The 20,495-nt window shown below is 45.1% G+C and overlaps 1 protein-coding gene across 4 annotated transcripts in view; it reads left to right on the top strand.

The window, feature by feature from the left end:
• The first annotated feature begins 9,219 nt into the window (after positions 1-9,219).
• Positions 9,220-20,495, top strand: part of SBSPON (somatomedin B and thrombospondin type 1 domain containing) — a 37,769-nt gene continuing 26,493 nt past the window's right edge. For 2 of the 4 annotated variants that reach the window (XR_009740848.1, XM_061438979.1), the window contains exon 1: positions 9,230-9,913. Coding sequence is in view for 3 of the 4 variants with exons in the window: in XM_061438979.1 (XP_061294963.1) it covers positions 9,376-9,913 (538 nt within the window). In the remaining variant the exon portion in view is untranslated. Of the gene's footprint in view, positions 9,914-20,495 lie in introns of all 4 variants that reach the window. The other 2 variants (XM_061438980.1, XM_061438982.1) reach the window with 2 other exon arrangements.

Genomic DNA, 20,495 nt, shown 5'->3' with positions numbered 1-20,495 from the left:
GTAATTTTACCGTAAAAGGAGTAAATTACTTGACTTCTTTAATGTTATCCAGATGATTTTCTCCTTTTCATTTTTTTAAGCTTTGCTTATAATTCCACACTATTTCCTCGCAGCTCGGGCCCAACTTGGGCACAAGCCAGAGCTTCAACCCTTGCCCTAAACAAGCAGTGCCGAGCAGAAGTGTTCTGGCTGTGCCTTTTAGATTTCAGAATCCCATTTTACATGAACCTGTTTCATGTGGAGGAATGCTATGTAGTTCCCAAAGTGTTTAAGGTATAGTAATTCATAAACTGTAGAGCTGGAGGTACTGAGGGAGTCAGACAGACATTTTCTGTAAATACTCAGCTAGTACACATTTCCGGGCTTCCCAGGTGGTGCTAGCGGTAAAGAACCCGCCTGCCAATGCAAGAGACAGGAAGGATCTGGGTTCAATCCCTGGGTGGGGAAGATCCCCTAGAGAAGGAAACAGCTACCCACTCCAGTATTCTTGTCTGGAGAATCCCACGTACAGAGAAGCCTGGAGGGCTACGGTCCGTAGGGCCTCAAAGAGTCTGACACAACTGAAGCGACTTAGTGGACACGCCATAAATATTTCAGGCTTTGCAAGTAGTACAGTTTCTATCGTCTGCAACTGCTCTGCCCTTGAAAGTGAAAAAAGCTATAAACAATGGGTGTGGTCATGTTCCAGTAAAATTTTTAGGGACACTGAAGAGTGAGATTCATTTGCTTTTCACATGATACCAAAAAATCTCTACAAACATTTTTCCTTCAGTTCACAAGCTGTACAAAAATTGACATAATTTGTCTAGCCCTGAACTAGACGATTATAGTTCACAGAATCAGTGTTGGATCCATGGAAGATTTTAGAGTTTCTAAAAACCCTTCATTTGATAGCTGAGATTCTGGAACACAGAGAAATAGTTTCCTCAAAGTCATATGTTAGAGATTTATGGGCCAAAATTCCTATTATGGGCCATAATTCCCATCTCCTGATTCCTAAATCAGATTTTTTTTTTTTTTTTTTGACTGTACCTTGTGGCATGTGGGATCTTAGTTGCCCAGCCAGGGATCAAACCCGTGTTGCTTGCGTTGGAAAGCAGAGTCTTAACCTTTGGACCTCTGGAGAAGACCCTAAATCAGATTTTTTAAAGTATTTTAAAAATCTTATTTCATTTTTTAATATTTGACTGCACTGTGAGGCATGCAGGATCTTAGTTCCTTGACCAAGGATCGAACCCATGCCCCCTGCAGCGGAAGCTTGGAGTCTTAACCACTGGACCACCAGGGAAGTCCCTAGATTAGATTTTTCAAAACCATGTCATTCTACAATAATCTTCATGACTCATACACACTCATGCAAGCATCTGCAATGAATCCATAATTAGTCTGTGGACATAAAAGTCTGTCTCCAAATAAGCCCTTCTGATTTCAACTTGGAGAGTCCTGGACTCTGCAAAAGGACTTCTTTAACTGTGTTACTTGCAGCCTAGTATTAGGGGTAAGGAAAGCATACGAGACCTCTCTGTCATGACTTATATCTCTACTTAAGTTGAATATTAGTATTTTTGAGCTAAAAGGGTCAGTGGAGATTTTCTTGGCTCACACCTTCAAATTATTTAATAGAAATCAAGGACCAGATAGCCTAAATGAACTACCCAAGGTCATTCAGTGACAAGATTTAGAAGCCAGGTCTTTGGATTCCCAGTAAGGAGCTGTTGCAATTGTACCTTATAGTCTGACAGCTTGTGAATATGAAATTGTTTATGAAAAGCAATTTTATTGCTTATAATTAAAGCATGTCTTGTGTTAATGTTCAGAGAACATGTATAATAATCATTGATCACCAAACTATTCTTATATATCAGGAACTAAACTAGACATTATATAATCCTTTCCTTCTTTATCTCTTTATTTCATTTGGCAGATCAGGAAGCTGAGACTTAAAGTGTTTACAACTGTCTATTCCATATTATGTAGCCAGTAAGTGACAGAACGACAGTTCAAATTCACTTTTCTTTTAAAACCTGAACTCTTCACTTTCCAGGTCACCTCTTGTGTGCTCTTGTTTTAAGCCACAATTTCTTGTTTTAAGAAATTGCAACAAACTGGTATAAATTATAAGGGGGATTTATTGGGGCATGGAATTACAAGATGAAAATGTGACTTCAAATGTCATTAAGTCAGAGCCCTATAAGCCCTGGCTTTGTCTTCCCTGGCTTGTTGACTAAGATCTCAGGTGGCTTCACATAGGTCACATCTGTCCTCAGGCATATCCAGTGAGGTGAAACTAAATCATCTATGGGCCAAACAAGCATCCTGATCCTGAGGCTCTGATTGCACAATCCCACACCTGGATCATAGGTTGAGGATGGAATTAACCTTAGAACTCATCACTAGCACTCCAGGTGAGGTTAAGCCACCCAAAATGAATTGCTGTCACATAAGAGAGGGAAGAGGTACTCCCTCTGGAAGGGGAAATCTGGGGGCTGTTAAAAAAGAAGTGAAGAATGAATATTTTATAGGCAACCAGTGAATTTACCACCTTCATAGCCACTGTACATTTATTTAGTCGATGAATACACAAAAGATCAAAGATACAAAATTGGCAAAAGATAAAAAATTGGTCAAAGATACAAAATTGGCATCATAAACCTTGACAATGGTAACATTCACTGATTTCTATAAGGTGGTAGGGGAGGAACTGCTCAACGTCCATGAAGCACACCAATCTTTAGCAAGCATCTTTGGATTCTTGCCTGCACTTTAGGCATTATTGAACAAATAGGTATCAGCCGATTAAGTCATACCTCCCAGGTATGTGAGGTTTTTCTGGGGACTAAGTCTGCACTTTGCAGAGAGACAGAAAGGAAATAGTAGTGACCCAATTCAATCTCCCCTTGCTTGCCCAGCTCCCCTGTCAGTCATCTCAGACACTCCCATCACCTCTTTTTAGAATAGCCCTCATCACAACATGCTGTGATGAACTGTTATAAGTCTACTCTTTCCATGAGACCTCAGTCTCCTTAGGGAAGGACCAGTTTTACCTATCTTTGTCCATCAGCCCGGAGTAACATCTCACCCACAGGAAGGGAATGACTGCACAGATAGAATGACTGCAGTGCTAGCCACGAAGGAAGGCTCGACTCGAGCCCTGGAGTGCTGGGGAGGTCACTTAGCTCCTCTGAGCCTGCTGCGCTGCGTGTGCGCTCAGTGGTGTCTAACTCTTTGGAACCCCATGGACTGTAGGCCTCTGGTCCATGGAATTTCCAGGCAAGAACACTGTAGTGGGCTGCCATTTCCTACTCCCAGGTATCTTCCCGACCCAGGGGTCAATCCCGTGTCTCCTGTGTCTCCTGCCTTGGCAGGCAGATTCTTTTCTACTGCTCCACCTGGGAAGCCTCCCCTCTGAGTCTCCTCTCCAACACAATGAGAAAATTGCCAATACCTGCCCCATGGGGTTTCCTGCAAAGTACATTATAAAACGTAAAGTGTGATGAAAGTGCTGTTTCTTAAGATTTTTCATTAATTCTCAGATGCATGTTTTCACGTTTACCAACTCAGAAACTGAGATCCATTCTTGCTGTGTACTGAATGCATATGTTTCCCCTGTATTCATACTTTGAAATCTATGGATTTCCCTGGTGGTCCAGTGGCTAAGACTCTGTGCTCCCAGGGCATGAGGCCTGGGTTCCATCCTTGGTCAGGGAACATAACCGAAAGTTCACATGCTGCAACTAAAAATCCTGCATACCACAGAAAAAATTGAAGACCCAAGTGCCACAGCTAAGACTTGGGGGTAGTCAAATAAATAAACAAGTAAAAATTAAAGTATTTTTTAAAAAAGAAAAGAAATCTAATGCCCAAAGCAATGGTATTAGGAAGCAGGGCCTTTGGGAAGTTATAGGTCCTTGGGAGGGAGATAAGTGCCCTCATGAAAGAGACCCCAGAGATCCTAGTCCTTTGCCATGTGAGGTTACAGCTAGAAGGCACTAGCTATGAACTAAAAAGCAGGCTCTCACCATACACTGATCTTGGGCCCACAGACAGGTGAGGGATAAATTTTTGTGGTTTATAAGCCACCTGAAAAGAAAGTGAATGTGAAAATCACTCAGTCGTGTCCGACTCTTTGCAACCCCATGGACTATAGAGTTCATGGAATTCTCCAGGTCAGAATACTGGAGTGTGTAGCCTTTCCCTTCTTCAGGGGATCTTCCCAACCCAGGGATTGAACCCAGGTATCCCAGATTGCAGGTGGATTTTTTTTACCAGCTGAGCCACAAGGGAAGCCCAAGAATACTGGAGTGGGTAGCCTATCCTTTCTCCAGGGGATCTTGCCGACTCAGGAATCAAACCAGGGTCTCCTGCATTGCAGGTGATTCTTTACGAAGTAAACTATCAAGGGCCACAACAGTTGATGGTAAGCCACCTAGCTGATGGTATTTTGTATGGCAGCTTGAATATACTGAGACAATACTGCAATCCACGAATAAGTATGCACAATATTTTAATCAACAGTGTTTTGTCTTATATATTATATCTTAGTAGTATAACATAAAATAATGGTGAATCTTACAATTAACTATGTCTGACTGTCAATAAATTATGGGTTTTCCTGGTGACCCAGATGGTAAGGAATCTGCCTGCAGTGCAGGAGACCAGGTTTGATCCCTGGGTCAGGAAGTTCCAGTATTCTTACCTGGGAAGTCCCATGCGCAGAGGAGCCTGGTGAGCTACGGTCCATGGGGTCACAAAAGTCAGAGACAACTGAGCAGCTAACACTTTTACTTTCAGATATCCATGCACTATGTTGCCTCTGACAATGCCCCCAAACCTGCCTAAGAACCAACTATTCTATTTCATGTGGAATCTAAAAAAAAAACCAAACAAACAAAGGACTTCCCTGGTGACAGTGAGTAGGAATCCTCCCACCAATACAGGGGATGTGGGTTTGATCCCTGGTCCAGGAGGATTCAACGTGCTGCAGAGCAGCTAAGCTCCTGAGTCATGATTACTGAGCCTGAGCTCTAGAGCCCAAGAGCCGCAATGACTGAAGCCCTTGGGCCTAGAGCCTGTGCTCCCCAGCAAGAGAAGCTTCTGCAATGAGCCCACACATCAGAAGGAAGAGTAGCCCCCACTCACTACAACTAGAGAAAGCCCACACACAGCAACGAAGACCATTATGACCAAACATAAATAATTTTAAAGAGAAAATAAATAAACATAACTAAATAGAAACAGACATAGATTACAGAGAACAAACAGATGATTGCTAGAGGCAAGAGGGCTTTGGGGAGGATAATGAAATGGTGAGGGAAATTAAGAAGTGCAAGCTTTCAGTTATAAAATAAATGAGTCATGGATGTGAAATGTACCATGTGGAGAATACAGTCAATAATTGTGTGATAGCATTGTAGGGTGACAGATGACAACTAGACTTATGATGGTGATGATTTTGAGATGTATAGAAATGCTGAACCATTGTGTTGAATACCAGGAGCTAACATAGTGTTTCAGTCAATTATAAGTCAAAAAAATATATAAAAAACAGATGAAACTATTTGCAAAGCAGAAATAGAGACACAGATTCAGAGAACAAACATATGGACACCAAGAGGGGAAAGTGGGGTTGGGATAAACTGGGAGATTGGGATTGACATCTATACACTGCTTTGTATAAAATGGGCTTCCCTGGTGGCTCAGACGATGAAGAATCACTTGGAGTGCGGGAGACCTGGAATAGGTAACTAACGAGAGCCTACTGTACAGTCCAGGGGAAAACAAATTCATAAAAAAAGAGATCAGACTTGTGGCTACTGGAGGCAGGGGATGAGGTGGGGTGGGAAATTGACAGGCAAAAGCTACAAACTTCCAGTTATAAGACAAATAAGTACTCAGGATGTAATGTACAGTATGATAAAGGTAATTAACACTGCTCTCCATTACATATTAAAGAGAGTAAACACCTTGAGTCCTCATCACAAGGAAAATTTTTTGTTCTATTTTGTACATGTTGCATCTATATGAGATGATGGATGTTCATGAAACCTGTTATGATACATGTGATGATGTATGTGGTCAAATCGTTATATTGTACACCTTAAACTTATCCACTGCTCTATCTCAATTGTTGTTTAGTCGTTAAGTTGTATTTGACTCCTTTTTGACCCCACGGACTGTAGCCCACCAGACTCATCTGTCCATGGGATTTCTCAAGCAAGAATACTGGAGTGGGTTGCCATTTCTTCCTCCAGAGGATCTTCCTGACTCAGGGATTAAACCCCTATCTCCTGCATTGTCAGGCAGATTCTTTACCACTGCACTACCAGGAAAGCCCTGTATGTCAACTATATCTCAGTAAAACTGGAAGGAAGAAAAAAAGAATCAATTCTTCTGTTTATCAACCTCAAGAGATTGCCTCCACAGCCCTCAGAGCATCCTGGACGCCTTTTATGACTCCCTGCCCATCCATCTGACATATATCCAAACCTTTCTGGAAATTATTCGTATGTTCATTTCCACACATTTAGTGCAGCACTCAGTCTTACTTGTCCCTCTGTTCCGTTACCCTCTCACCATCACCACTACCAAGCTTTAAGTAATGGGAAGAACTCTGCAATATTTTGGAAATATTTAGTTTTGTCACTAATTAGCTAGATGTCTAATCTCTGTCATCTGTGGTACAGGGGTACCAACATTTCCCTCACAGTTGTGCAAGGTTGGATGAGATCGTATATGTGGACGTCCTTTAAAATGACTGCCTTCTGAAATCCAGTGAACAGAAAGGCCTCCCTCCCCCTCTGTAATTTTACCAGTCTTGGGCAACGTCCAAAAACAACACTTTAGAAGAAAGTGTCTTTTAAGGTGAGTTTCGTGAATTCCTATACTCGCCGCACATTCACTGGGGTGATTTCTGTTCTCCTAAGATCTACAGGACATGGAAAACAAAGTGGTTGATTGTTGCAATCGACTGTACCCAGTTTCCAGTAAGAATGTGAACTCCACAGCTTTAAATGTCAGTGTCCCCTCGACTCTGCCTTCCGGCAAGAACTGCTTCCCTTGCAGGGGCCGGCTGGAGAATCTTATCTTGATGGTTTCAAGGGAGTACAAGATATAACTTGAAACTGTGAGTTTTCTTTCAAAGTCACCTACCACAGACAAGCTCCTTTTTATGTTTGGTAATAGGAAGTAATCATTTCCATCCAGCTCTATGGACAGAGGAGCCTGGTGGGCTGCTGTCCTTGGGGCCACAAAGAGTTGGCTGAATGCACACACACACAGTACTCAACTGACCAGTGGTTGGTTGAATCTGTGGATGCAGAATCCGTGGATACTGGGGTGGGGCGACTGTACTGTGCCATTGTACTGAAGACACTCGAACACCTGTGGATTTTGATATCTGCGGGAGAAAAGAGGGGGCGGTGTCAGTCATGGAACCAATTCCCTCACCACCGGCAGAAAGAGGGATGGCTATATTTGCAGTATCTTCTTTTTAACTTTGTGCTTCCCCCTACTTTGTGTGTTAGTTTCTCAGTCGTGTCCGACTCTTTGCGATCCCACTAACTGTAGCCCCCCAGGCTTCTCTGTCTATGGAATTCTCCAGACAAGAATACTAGAGTCGATTGCCATTCTCCTTCTCCAGAGGATCTTCCTGACCCAGGTATGGAACCCTGGTCTCCTGCATCGCAGGCAGATTCTTTACTGTGTGAAGAAGTCCTTCCCCCTACTTTGCACACAATTAAAACAGGAGTTTGTCTCTTACTTGGTTTTAGACTTTAAATGACGAAGTGGGAGCGGGGTGGGCATTAGGACACGATCTAATTGATATCTAATGACCACTTTGTTCTCAATTTACTCACATCACCTCATTTCTATAGACAACACACAGCAATCTTAAAAGTTAGTATTCTTTATTTGAGATGAGAACACTGGAGGCGAACTGTCCAAGATTATAGAGTCAGAACTGGACCCAATCTTTCTGAACAGACTCCCAACTTCCTGTTTTTGATTTTAGATTTTGGGTTTTGTCTGGTTATAAGGAAAAAGGGATGATAAAAAGTATTTGAGGAAGCATTGGGCATTGTATTTTTAATTCTCTTAAACCGGAGGTCATCTTCTTTTACTTTCTGTATCTGAAAATGAACTTGTCAGTGGAGCATTTATGTTTTCCTGGAACAAGTCCAGATTCTTAAGACATTACAGAACAAGTCTCTAGCTAAAGGCATTCCATAAAGCAGACAGCCTTAGGGAAGACGTGGGAGATAAATTACATGAATGAGTTAGTATGAAGATGCTAATAAAACGTACACACACAGGTAAAAGCAAAGGGTATAATTTGCTGACAAAGTTATTTAATATCAACTACCAAGAACTAAAAATATTAAAAAGTAAATCTTTTTAAATTAAATTGCAAAAAGAGAGACTTACCTAAAGAGGAAAATAAGATTATTTCCAAGCCTGAGATTTATTAGTGTAAATAATCACAAAGAAATGATTTCTTTTTTATTTTAGAGTGTGTTTTCTTTGGACAGTGGGGGAAAATTGCTTTGTACCCTTGTCAAACTTCATCTGTGATTTCAGTTTATAAGATACAATTCTTATAAAAGATTCAATCTTTTTCATGTCACAGCTTTTTTGCTTAATTTTTTATGTGTGATTATTGTATTGTTTATTTTCATAGCCAAGTGTTTTTTTTTCCTTTTGCTACTTTTCTAGTCTCTGAAGAGTAACAGGAATTCTTTGAGAAGTCTTCATATGAGAAAGGAAAAAAAAAATTCTGAGGTTAATTAGATTTCTCAGATACAACTATATGGTCTCAGTTTCTTACAAAAAACCATGAATAGTTTAAATGTTTAAAAACATAAAAGAAAATGAAACTTCCAGAACTATTTGGTTAACAAAAGGAATACAGAAAATATATTTGGAGAAAAAGGTGGAAGAAAATGTCTATACGAAGTTAGGATGGCGCTTGATTAAAGCGGAAATTAATTCTACAGTACCATCAAGCAGAATTTCTTTGGGGAAATCTGCTTTAACAGAAAGCCAGGCACCGTTGGTAGTCTATGTATCATTAATTGATTCTTCGGTGAAACAAAGTGGCATTTTCCTGGGGCAGGAAAAACCCATTAGAAAATGCTGCAGAAAGAAAGGACGTTTCTTCAGTCTTATCTCTCGATTCAGTGGCCTGGGGAGGTTGCGGAGGGGAACTGGGTGTCCTGGGAAAAGTACATCGTGGCTTTCTGGGCTAAGTCTGGGCGAGCCGTGCGACTGAGCCCGGTTCGTGCCCATCGAGTGCGATACGGCTCCTGGCTTCGGAGTCAAGCTGCCGACTGGCTAACCTGTCCCCAGAAGTCAGGAAGCAGAGTTTGGAGCCAGGAGATGTGGCCGCCCTGGCGGGGCGGCTGGCGGGCCCGGTCGCTCCCTGAGATCCCAGAGCACCTGCTTTTCCGCTGCCTCCCGGCCTTCCCCGCGGGCCGGGCCATGGGCGCCGTGGGCAGGGGCCCGGGGTTCCGAGCGTCGATCGCGGGCGCCGGGGGCGCAGGCGCCCTCCCCGCCGGTCCCCGCCCGGCTCCCGACGGGCGCGCCGCCAGGGCCGGGGTGGGGCGAGGGCCGGCGCGGGGCAGGGCCGGGCCGGGCTGCTCCGGGGCTGGCGCTCTCCGAGGAACCCCGGCACTTGCCCCGAAGGTGTGCAGAGTGCGCGCCATGAGGACGCTGTGGATGGCGCTGTGCGTGCTGGCGCGGCTGTGGCCCGGGGCCCTGGCCGGCTGCGCGGACGCCGGGCGCTGCTGCCCCGGCCGGGACCCCGCCTGCTTCGCCAGCGGCTGGAGGCAGGACCGGGTCTACGGGACGTGCTTCTGCGACCAAGCCTGCCGCCTCACCGGGGACTGCTGCTTCGACTATGCCAGGGCGTGCCCAGGTGGGTGGCAGGCTCGAGGGTGGGCAGCTGGCAGTTCGCCCACAGCAGAGGGACGCAGGTTCCACACTGGGGACCGCAATGCCGGAGCCAGGCTTTCCTGGGCTCATCTATTCCACCCTAGACGCCTCCTCACCCCAACCCGCCCCCCACCCGCCACCTGCCCCATTCAGGTCCACCCAACTCTATGCTAGGGTCCTCCAGCCCCTTGCATCCAGGTCCACCCAGCTCTCTTTGTCCTAGGGTTCTCAGCCCCCTCTCTCTAGGTGCTCCCCAGACTCTCCATCCTAGGGTCCCCCTGCCCCCTCCATCCAGGGATCTCCAGTCTTCTGGACATACAGTTCCAAAGCACCCCTTCCCACCACGGCCTGGCCATAGGGACTAGAGCCCGTGTTCTGGAAGGGCACAGGCCATCTCTGTCTAGTGAAGCCCTCCACTTGGGAGCTCCAGGCCTGGTCCGGCCACCTTCTGCCTGGAGACATGGCGCTGACAGGTGCCAGGGGAACGCCCCAGGCCAGTTTCCACAGGAGTGCTTTCTTTTAACCCTTAGCTTTCAATCAAGAGGGGGTGAAAGGAGGAACGTGGCGCCAAGGCCTGGCTCTGGGAGAGTGCTTTCTTCTGGAGAAGGAGTTCCTGGAGTGCCACAGTTGTCCTCACCTGCACTCTGGCCCGTTGCACAGCCTCTTCCTCCTATGAGGTGTTCCATATATTCTTTAAATTCAGTTGTATCCATATAACATGACTAAGGGTTTTATCTCAGGGTTCCTAGTATGTTTCATTCTTGCTGGTTTTCCTTTAGGTTCAGTCTTTTTAATCTTTAAACCTCACACAGTATGGGCTCCTGGTATAGATGTGATAAATGCCAACTTAATTAAAAGGTAAAGGAAGACGTGGTGAGAGTAGTCCTGAAGAACAAGGCATACTTGAGAAGAAGCCAGGTCTGGAAAGAAAAGTAGCCCTGCTCCCTGATAATCACAACACCCCCAAAGCCACACATGCATTAGGGCTTGACCTCAAGGATCCTGGTGTGGTGGGAGCCTCAGCATGTTCCTGGAAAAGGAACCTGCAGGGCTATTATTCCCCAGGTACCTGGATGCCTGGTAGAGAGTAGCACCCTTTCTGCCTCTTTTTAGTCAGGGAGAGGCCACGGGCCCATGGCAGGATGGTCAACCAGGCCCGCTGCTGAAAGAACACAGTTGAAAAAACATGAAGTTTTTTTTTTTTTAAATCTTGATTGAAAGCTAATGATACATCTGAGAATATTGATTTTTTTTTTTTTTTTTTTTTGATAAGCTGCTTTCCTGCTTCTGCACCAAAGCCAGGGCACTTTACTACCCAAGTAAGGTGAAGAGTCAATTACTTAGGAAATGCAGTAGCCTCTGGCCAGGTGCCCCTGCTCCTCACAGCATCCCTCCCAAACTCCTGTTTGTCTCGGTTCCCTGGATCACTTGAGCGAAGCCTGCCCACTATGGCAGTCTCTCTCTCCAAATCTTTTTTCTCTCTTGAGCATTCTACCTACATTTTAAAGGGAAATACAGAATTCCTGCAGTTCAGTCTGTGGTAAACACAGTGATACAAAAACCATGAAGACACAGTTTCTGCCCTCCTGAGTCCAGCAGGGAAACACACATACAAAACCGTCTGCCACATGCTCAGTGGCAAAACAGTGGATCTGGGAGGCCAGAGAGGAAAAGCTCAGGAGACCGGAGGAATTCAAGGACGGCTCCTCAGAGGAAGTAATGGGCAAGCCTAGTCACAGAGAATAAGCGAGAAGCCTCTAGAAGGAGGATGGGGGTTCTAGGAGGAAAGCATCCATGGCTGTTCAGTGTTACCTGTGGGCAGCAGCCTTTTGTGCCAGTGCTAGGCCAGGCCCTGACAGTCACCTGATGAACAGGACAGACAGTGAACACAGCTAGATAGGTGAGTGTCAGGAGGAGAACTGGCCTTTTCATGAGCCCTAACAATGCTGTGAGGAATTCCAGAATCCTCCAAGTCTCTATTTGGTCAAAAATAAATCCCTCCTTTTTAGTCCAGGAAGCAGAAATACTAAAACAAAGGCCTGTCATTTCAAAGTGAGGATTTTTGGGGAAGGTGATAGCAGAAGAGAGAAGACTTTACCATCTCCCAGAGAACTCAGAAAAAAATCCTGGGCTCTTTGTGCTTAGGGAGGGCTGGGGCGGCGGACGAAGAAACCCAAACCAGAAAAGGGAATGGGGCCTGATAGGATTTTTAAAGGAGTATTTTCAGGAACCTTAAATGCCCTTCCCAAGGGAGTTAGCAGAGGCTCTCCCAGGCCTAGGCAGAAACAGGCTTGGGATGGAAAAGGCTCCTCCGTGATAGATTCTCTGCATCTGGAGTTTTGGGGACAAGGCAGCAAGAAAATAGAGACAACCAGGGACTTCCCTGGTGGTCCAGTGGCTAAGACTCCTCCTTCCCAGTGCTGGGGACCTGGGTTCCATTCCTAGTTTGGGAACTAGATCTCGGAGAATCCTGCAAATACAACCTGGCACGGCCAAATAAATAAATTAATTAAACTGTTTTTTAAAAGAAGAAAGAAAATAGAGACAGTTGGAAGGCAGCCACTCTGTGAGCCTGAGCCTTCTCAGGCCTCCACGCTGAGGGAGAGTGAGGGGCAAGACGGAGCTGAGCTGCTTGGCTTCCTTGGCCCTGGACCAGCATCACAACCATGCTGTGTGTTTGGGGAGAAGGTGAGGTGGGCTGGTATTGGTGTTTCCCAGCTGTAGGAGCTGGGGCTTTCAGAGGGCTTTCCCATCACAAAGTTAACACTAGTGGGGAACAGAATGAGTCAGAACCCATGACTACCTGCTTTCAAGCTGCCATCAGCCCCATCTGTCTGTGCCAACTCATAGCTGTGATTTACTCCTGGATAAATCAAGGTGCAGCAGCTCAAAGCTCCCAGTGACTCGGTGTACAAAGAACCGCTCTGCCTCTGAGAATCTTGTTTGCTTCTTACCTAAGGATGCATTACCTGCCAATGCTGCTGGAAGCAGTTTTGTCTGAAATGACATTACATGTGAATGAAAAAGGTAACTGTGTCAATGGAACTTACCTCTAGCCCTTCTGATTTTTTCATCTTGATAAATGCATTATTGTTATTATTTTTTTGATGTGGCTAAGAGATGAAGTACTGGAAATTTTTTTCTAAATAGAAAGTTATTTTTTTACTCAGTAAAAATAAGTGACTAAACTTTCAGGATTTCCCTGGCAGCACAGAGGTTAAGCCTCTATGCTACCAATCCAGGAGGTGCAGGTTTGATCCCTGGGCAGGGGACTAAGATCCCACATGCCCCACAGCACAGCCAAGAAAACACACACACAGACACACAGACACACAGACACACACACAAACCCAGAATGACTAAGCTTTCCAACAAAAAACAAGTTCTGAAACTAATCATCTCAGAAAATCTCATTAGGGTGATGGCATGGGTTTCAACACCCATAATGTATGTTCATAACTACCCCACACCCCCAAATGATAGAAAATTCACCATTGGCTGAGCCTGAGCAGATATGGGAAAAGGCCAAGGAGGAGCCAGATCCAAGTTACCCTGCCCTGAAAGAACTTCCTGGAAGATTTGCTTATCAGGCTCCTAACGCCCAGGCTCCAGCTCATCAGCTGTGTTCACAGAATCTGCCTTCTAAGACCATAGAAGCAGTAAGTTGCACTAGATCTTGGATGAGCAACTTAGGGAAGAGTAATCATAAACTCAAGTGAAGCAGGACAAAGAAACGAGTAGCCTATATGGGCCAGTCTCTTCTGCCAGATTGATGGGGAATCTCGGAAACCAACTAGGGCTTCCCGGGTGGTGCTAGTGGTAAAGAACCTGCCTGCCAGTGTAAGGAGATGTAAGAGACCAGGTTCTATCCCTGGGTCTGAAAGATCCCCTGGAGGAGGAAATGGCAACCCACTCCAGTATTCTTGCCTGGAGAATCCCATGGACAGAGGAACCTAGCGGGCTACAGTCTGTGGGGTCACAGAGAGTCAGATACAACTAAAATGTCTTAGCACACAGCACTAGGAAATCAAGTGGCCAAAATCTGCTGACATCTTAACTGGAGGGAGCAGGGGCACCATGCTGGAAAATACAGGCTCCCAAACTCACCCCCCAAAAAGGACGGCACAGTCCACGATGATTTAAAAAGTCAAGACTTCACTGGAGCCGTCATGGCCTGAGAGACAGTGTGTGGCTTCCCCTGCCTTTGTCCCTGCGGAAATAACGAGCAGGGACTGGCGCCAGAATTTGACATGATTTGGCTGCAGCCCTGGGTGTGCAGTCCAGGAGGGGAAAGTCATCCATGCTTACCCAGCACTTACTCTGTGCCAGGCCCTCCTCTCTAAGCAGCCTCACAGCTCTCAATTTACTTAGGTCTCACAACCCACCAAGGCATTCTCCATTTTGACCTCATTCTACGAATGAGCTAAACAAGCGCAGAAAGGTCAAGCAGTTTGTCCAAAGTCACACAGCTAAAAAGTGATGAAGTGACATTTGAACTCAGGGGCTCTGGATCCAGAGCCCACAGGTTTAAACATTAGGTTTTCACTGCCTCAGGGAAATGAGGCTTTATGGGAAGCTGTGGACTTTGCAGAGCAGGCACCATATAAATACTGGTAGAGTGAGTCTTTTTTTTCTCCATCAATTGTGTGCCTCTCGAGGGCAAGAAAATGTGCCCTGCTCCTCTTTGAAATCCCCTAAGAGTTATTGCGGAGCTTCCCAGGTGGCACTAGAGGTAAAGAACTTGCCTGCCAACGCAGGATACATAAGAGACAGCGGGTTCAATCCCTGGTTCGGGAAGATCCCCTAGAGTAGAGCATGGCAACCCACTCCAGTATTCTTGCCTGGAGAATCCCATAGACAGAGGGGTTTGGCAGGTTATACTCCTAAGGTCACAGAGTCAGACATGACTGAAGCAACTGAGCATGCACACACTCAAGAGCTTTTGCAATGTTGCTAACAAACGATTGTCCAAAAAAAATGGGACCGACCACTCAGTGCCTCTGAGGCATATCCACATGTCCTTTTAAAAAATGATAGTTTCCTTATATGTTTGTTGCAGAAAATGCACAAAAGGAGAACAGAACTCACCTTAGAAACTTATTACCTAGAAAAGTATCGTTATATTTTTTATTTTTATCCCCTTCCTCCCCACCCCAGGTTTGCACGGGGTGCAAAAAAACAACCCTGTTTTTCAAAGGTGACAGTTCATTTCACTGTCCTGCTAGCATTTCATAAACTTGTCCAGTTAATATCTCAAAAGAAAAAACAAAACAAAACCAACCTATCAGGGACCAATAACGTGGTTTCTGCAAGAGGAAACAAATACTTGATCATTTTATTTATGCTTTTGAGGGGCTCCGTAGGCACTTGGGCAATTTTTATGGTCTTGTTTGACTTTCAGAGAAGTTGTGACAAGTTTCCTGGGAAAGGGGCACATATGCAGAAGGAGAGAGAAAAAGGCAGATGACGCAAATTTAAAATTGTGTCACCCAGGGGCTTCCCTGGCAGTCAGTAGTTAAGACTTCATCTTCCAATGCAGGGGGTGTGGGTTCGGTCCCTGGTCAGGGAGCTAAGATTCCCACATGCTTTGCAGCCAAAAAACTGAAACATAAAACGGAAGTACTATTGTAACAAATTCAATAAAGACTTTAAAAGTGGTCCACATAAAAGAAAAAGATCTTTAAAAAAATAAATAAAATTGTGTCACCCTGAGGAATGTGTGTGTGTGTGTAAGGGACTGTTTTATTTTTCCTTCATAGACTTTTTTTTTTTCTTTCAGTTTTTGGCTGTGCTGTACAGCTTGTGGGATTTTAGTTCTCCATCCAGGGATCAAACCCAGATCCTCGGCAGTGAGGGTATGGAGTCCTAACCACAACCACCAGGGAATTCCCTTCCATAGACTGTCGAGAAACAGAAGCCAAGCATCAATGCTGCTGCTGTGCATAAAGTGCAAAAAGAATATTTCCTTAGAAATGGTTAGGGCTAAGAACTGATTGGAACTTTAAAAAGTGAGGGAGAAAGTGCTTGATCGTGGGTGGCCTTCACCTTTTAGGTGGCAAAGAGCCAGGCAGGCAGGGCCAGATTACAGAGAGGAAAGTTTGAGTGTCTGATTAACCAAGGAGAGACTATAGGAAGATAACCAGGCCTTACATTAAGAAGAAATAATCCAGATTGTATTCATGAAATGAAGGAGCTTGCCCTTCAGCTCAGTTTGCTGCTGCTGCTGCTGCTGCTGCTGTGTGTGTGTGTGTGTGTGTGCGCGCGTGTGTGTGTATTTGGCATCATCAAGGAAAAGCATTAGAAAAAAAATTTTTTAGATTACCCTTTGATACCTACAGGACTTCCCTGGTGGCTCAGATGGTAAAGAATCTGTCTGCAGAGCAGCAGACCTGGGTTCAATCCTTGGGTGGGGAAGATCCCTGCAGAAGGGAATGGCAACCCAATCCAGTATTCTTGCCTAGAGAATCCTATGGACAGAGGAGCCTGGCAGGCTACAGTCCATGGGGTCGCAAAGAGTCGGACACAGCTGAGCGACTAACACTTGATACCTACAATTGAAAATAGTGTGTGTAATTCTGGTTTCCACCTCTATCTGGACTGGGAATGGGCCTGGGGAAAGTTGAGTGGGAAATCTGGGAGGGAAAGTGTCTATAGAAAGATGGGTCCAAAAGCTGCGGGGCAGGGGTCTACTGGAACAGTAAGTCCATGAGTGGCTCAGACGAGATACACACAGGGGTTTTCCCACCGTATTCTGAAATTCTTGAGTGAGGGAAATCAGGCTCAAATAAAAGGAAATACCACCTCACCCCACAGATATTAATGCTGAAAAAGCTTGTCACTTTCAAGATGTGGTAATGCCAGGAGATATAAATGGATTAAGAAGGACTTGATGGACTGTGGTTGCTGGGAGAAACTGGACTCTACGTAACCTTAAGGAGCAGAGAAGCAGTGCTCCTTCCAGGGGCACTCTTTGGGGCCACCATTGCCAGGAGATCCCAGGCAACTCTGGCCCAGGTTAGGAATTTCTTCTGTGTTTGGCTCTGCGAGTTTCTGACTTTGTTCTTCCTCCGGCTTTCCTTCACACCCTGGAGCCTCTGTCAGTCCTTTGGCTTCTTATTGGGTTGGGCAAAAAGTTCATTACAGAAAAACCCAAATGAACTTTTAACCCAACCCAATACTTATGATGTGAGCAGGCCAGAGTCTGTTTCAATGTAGAATTTAATTTAGAAAGGAGGAGGACCTGGTCTAATGCCATTTCATTCATCCATCTGACAATTTATGGAGCACCTGCCATCTGCCAAGTGCTAGGGATGAAATACAAAATGAACAATAAACAAAATAAATACATATGTATTCTGAATTATGGGCTTCCCTGGTGGCTCAGAAGGTAGAGTCTACCTATAATGCAGGAGACCCAGGTTCAATCCCTGGGTCAGGAAGATCCCCTAGAGAAGAGAATGGCAACCCACTCCAGTATTCTTGCCTGGAAAAGTCCCATGGACTGAGGAGCCTGGCAAGCTACAGTCTATGGGGTTGCAAAGAGTCAGACACAACTGAGCGACTTCATTTGGTTGGTATTCTGAATTATGGAGATGCTAGAAGGCAGGAAACACTGAGGTCTGAGAGGAAATAATTTTGTGGGGTGTGTGTATGTGTGTGTGTGATAAGCCGGTCAGGGAAGGTCTCCCTGGAAAGGAAATAGTTCAGCTGGGACCTCAAAGATGAGCCGAACCCAGCCATGCCCAGTGTGGGAGGAACATTCCAGCAGAGGGAACACACAGCCAAAGGTCCTGAAAAAGCATGAGTGGGTGTGGCAGGGGCAAAGGGGCCACCGTGGGCAGAGCTTGGAAAGAGGTGTTGGGGAGTGGGGGCTGGCTCCCAGTGGGAGTGGCAGGCAGGCACAGGCAGGTCACCCAGGACTTGGTGGGCCACTTAGGGAGTTTGAATTCTATTCCAAATTCAATGGCAAAACCTTGGAAGGAGTTTTAAAAGCCATTAAGAGAGAGAGAGAGAGAGTAGTGGTACATCTTTTGAAGTAATTTTACTTGGATCCCACTTGTGTTCAGTCACTCAGTGACTGAACTCTTTGCGATCCCATGGACTGTAGCCCGCCTGGTTCTTTTGTCCATGGGATTTTCCAGGCAAGAATACTGGAGTCAGTTCCCATTTCCTTCTCCAGGGAATCTTTCTGATCCAGGGATCAAACCCTCATCTCTTGAGTTTCCTGCATTGGCAGGCAGATTCTTTACCGCTGAGCCACCCAGGAAGCCCAATTTTACTTTGATATGACTGGGTATTCCCCTTAGAACATGGGGAAATATCCCCTACTCTTGTGTGAAGATTCATTACTGAACTGTTTAACTTACTTTTTTGCTCTTGGCTGTTCTCCCTGTGGCTATGGTGGGGACGTCTGATAACCAGAAGGCTCCAGAGGGAGGGACATGAGCTGGCATGTATGGGGAAAGGCTTGACGGTTCCTTCCATTCCGGATCTGTCCACTTGCCACTCCCCAGTGACCCCAGAGCCAGAGGCATTCACTGCACCCAAAGTAGAAGCTTAGACATCCCCTTCCTACCTCTGTTCTCTTCCATGTCTGATTCTGTCTCCGTTTCCCATTCCCTTATACGTCCTGGGATCACCTCCCAAGTAAATTGCTCTCAGTCAGATCCATGTCTGAGGGTCCACTTCTGGGGAAACTCACCTGAATGTTATGTGGAGTTGAAACAAAGGAGAAGAAAAAGGCTTGCAGTGCTTCTAGGCACCCATTCAATCTAGGCTGCTTTCCTCTAAAAAGGGTAGGTGGTTCCATTAAATTCAAACAAAGACCTGGGGAAGCTGCAGTGAGCTTGGAATCAGGAGCTCTTTCTGCTGGCTAGGTGAGAGTCTGCCGGCCCCCAGTGACAGCCAGTGAAATGTGAAGGATAAGAAAATCATGTGAAGAAAGACTGTTTTGTTATGCTGTATACAGATGTGAGTTAGGTGAGCTTTAGTGGGAAGGTAACAAGACTACTAATGGAAGAGTTCAAAAGGAAATCTGTGTCAAGTAGCTGAGATATATGACTTGTGGTAATAAATCTGTCAGAAGTTTCTGTTCTCCCAACCTCCGTGACCAAAGATTGCTTATGATCTGTGACAAATTGCAATCCAAAGAATCAAAAGTTCACAAGTTAATCAAGATGAGAATCTTTTGTGCAGAACAGGAATAAATACTTCAGACTCATCTTCCAACTCAAAATATTTTGTGGAACACCTGTCTACTGGTGAAACTCTACATGAACTTTTTTCACTTTGTTTGACAATGAAGACCCCAAGATGTTCTTGTTCGGGGCCCAGAACTTTCTGATTCTCCTTATGAGGCTGTTAAAATCATAGATTGGGTTTCTCAGGTAGCGCTAGTGGTAAAGAACGCTGCCTGCCAATGCAAGAGACTTAAGAAACGTGGGTCCAATGCCTGGGTTGGGAACATGCCCTGGAAGAGGGCATGGCAACCCACTCCAGTATTCCTGCCTGGAGAATCCCATGGACAGAGGAGCCTGGCGGTAGGGTCACAAAGAGTTGGACATGACGGAAGCCACTTAGCACATACATACAAAGTCATAGATTAGGAAGAAAGGGCATAGCATTTTGCCAAGGACAAATATTAACCAATAGGAACAACAATTGATTCAATCATTCTGTGATTTGAGGACTTTACCTATGATTCCCAAATAAATAAAGATTTATGAGACAAGACATAAGTGTTGAAGAAATACTGGGAGACTAAATTCATCCTCCCATGTCAACTGTTACCCTATGGATAATGTATTGTTGTCGTTATTCAGTCGCACAATAGTGTCCTACTCTGCGACCCCATGGACTGCACCACCCCAGGCTTCCCTGTCTTTCGCCATCTCCCAGACCTTTGCTCAAACTCATGTCCATTGAGTCGGTGATGGATAGGGTATAACCAAGGCCATATAACTAAGTTTTGGGTTAAAGCCATGGCAAAATTGAATTTTATACTGCCTTCAAATGTTTAATTTTTGAAACAAGTGTATATTTTTAAAGTGTATTATTAAGTGTAGTTCAAGCATAGGACTAACTAAACTCAGGGATGAAGAGATTTGGGGGAAGAAAAAGAGTTATTAAAGGAATTAAGGACAGGAGGTGTCCTTCTCAACCAGCTCCTAACCTGAAATCTCCTTAAATGCCTTCTGGTTCTATGGGCCAATTGAATCACAGGGCTGTGAAAATAAAAAGGGAAGGTTAACAAGAGATAATGAGCAGGAAGTGACCTGTTATTGATTTTCCAAAGGATGTGCGCATGGCAGATATTAGAAATGAACTCTGGTGTGGCTCATTCTTGCTTCCTTAGATTGTTGACATGTGATACCTATAGGATTTTTGTCTGTTTTGTTTTTAGGTTCACAGGATTTTATTTTATTTATTTGCCACATTGCAAGGCATGTATGATCTTAGTTCCCTGACCAAGGATCAAATCCGGAGCCCCTGCAGTGGAAGCACAGAGTCTTAACCACTGGACCACCAGGGAAGTCCTACCTATAAGTTTTTAGATGATTAATAAA

The sequence above is a fragment of the Bos javanicus genome, chromosome 14 (assembly GCF_032452875.1).
Source record: "Bos javanicus breed banteng chromosome 14, ARS-OSU_banteng_1.0, whole genome shotgun sequence".
NCBI classification, from domain to species: domain Eukaryota; kingdom Metazoa; phylum Chordata; class Mammalia; order Artiodactyla; family Bovidae; genus Bos; species Bos javanicus.
Note: the sequence above shows the minus strand (reverse complement) of the source record. Positions and strands in the feature narration are given on the sequence as shown.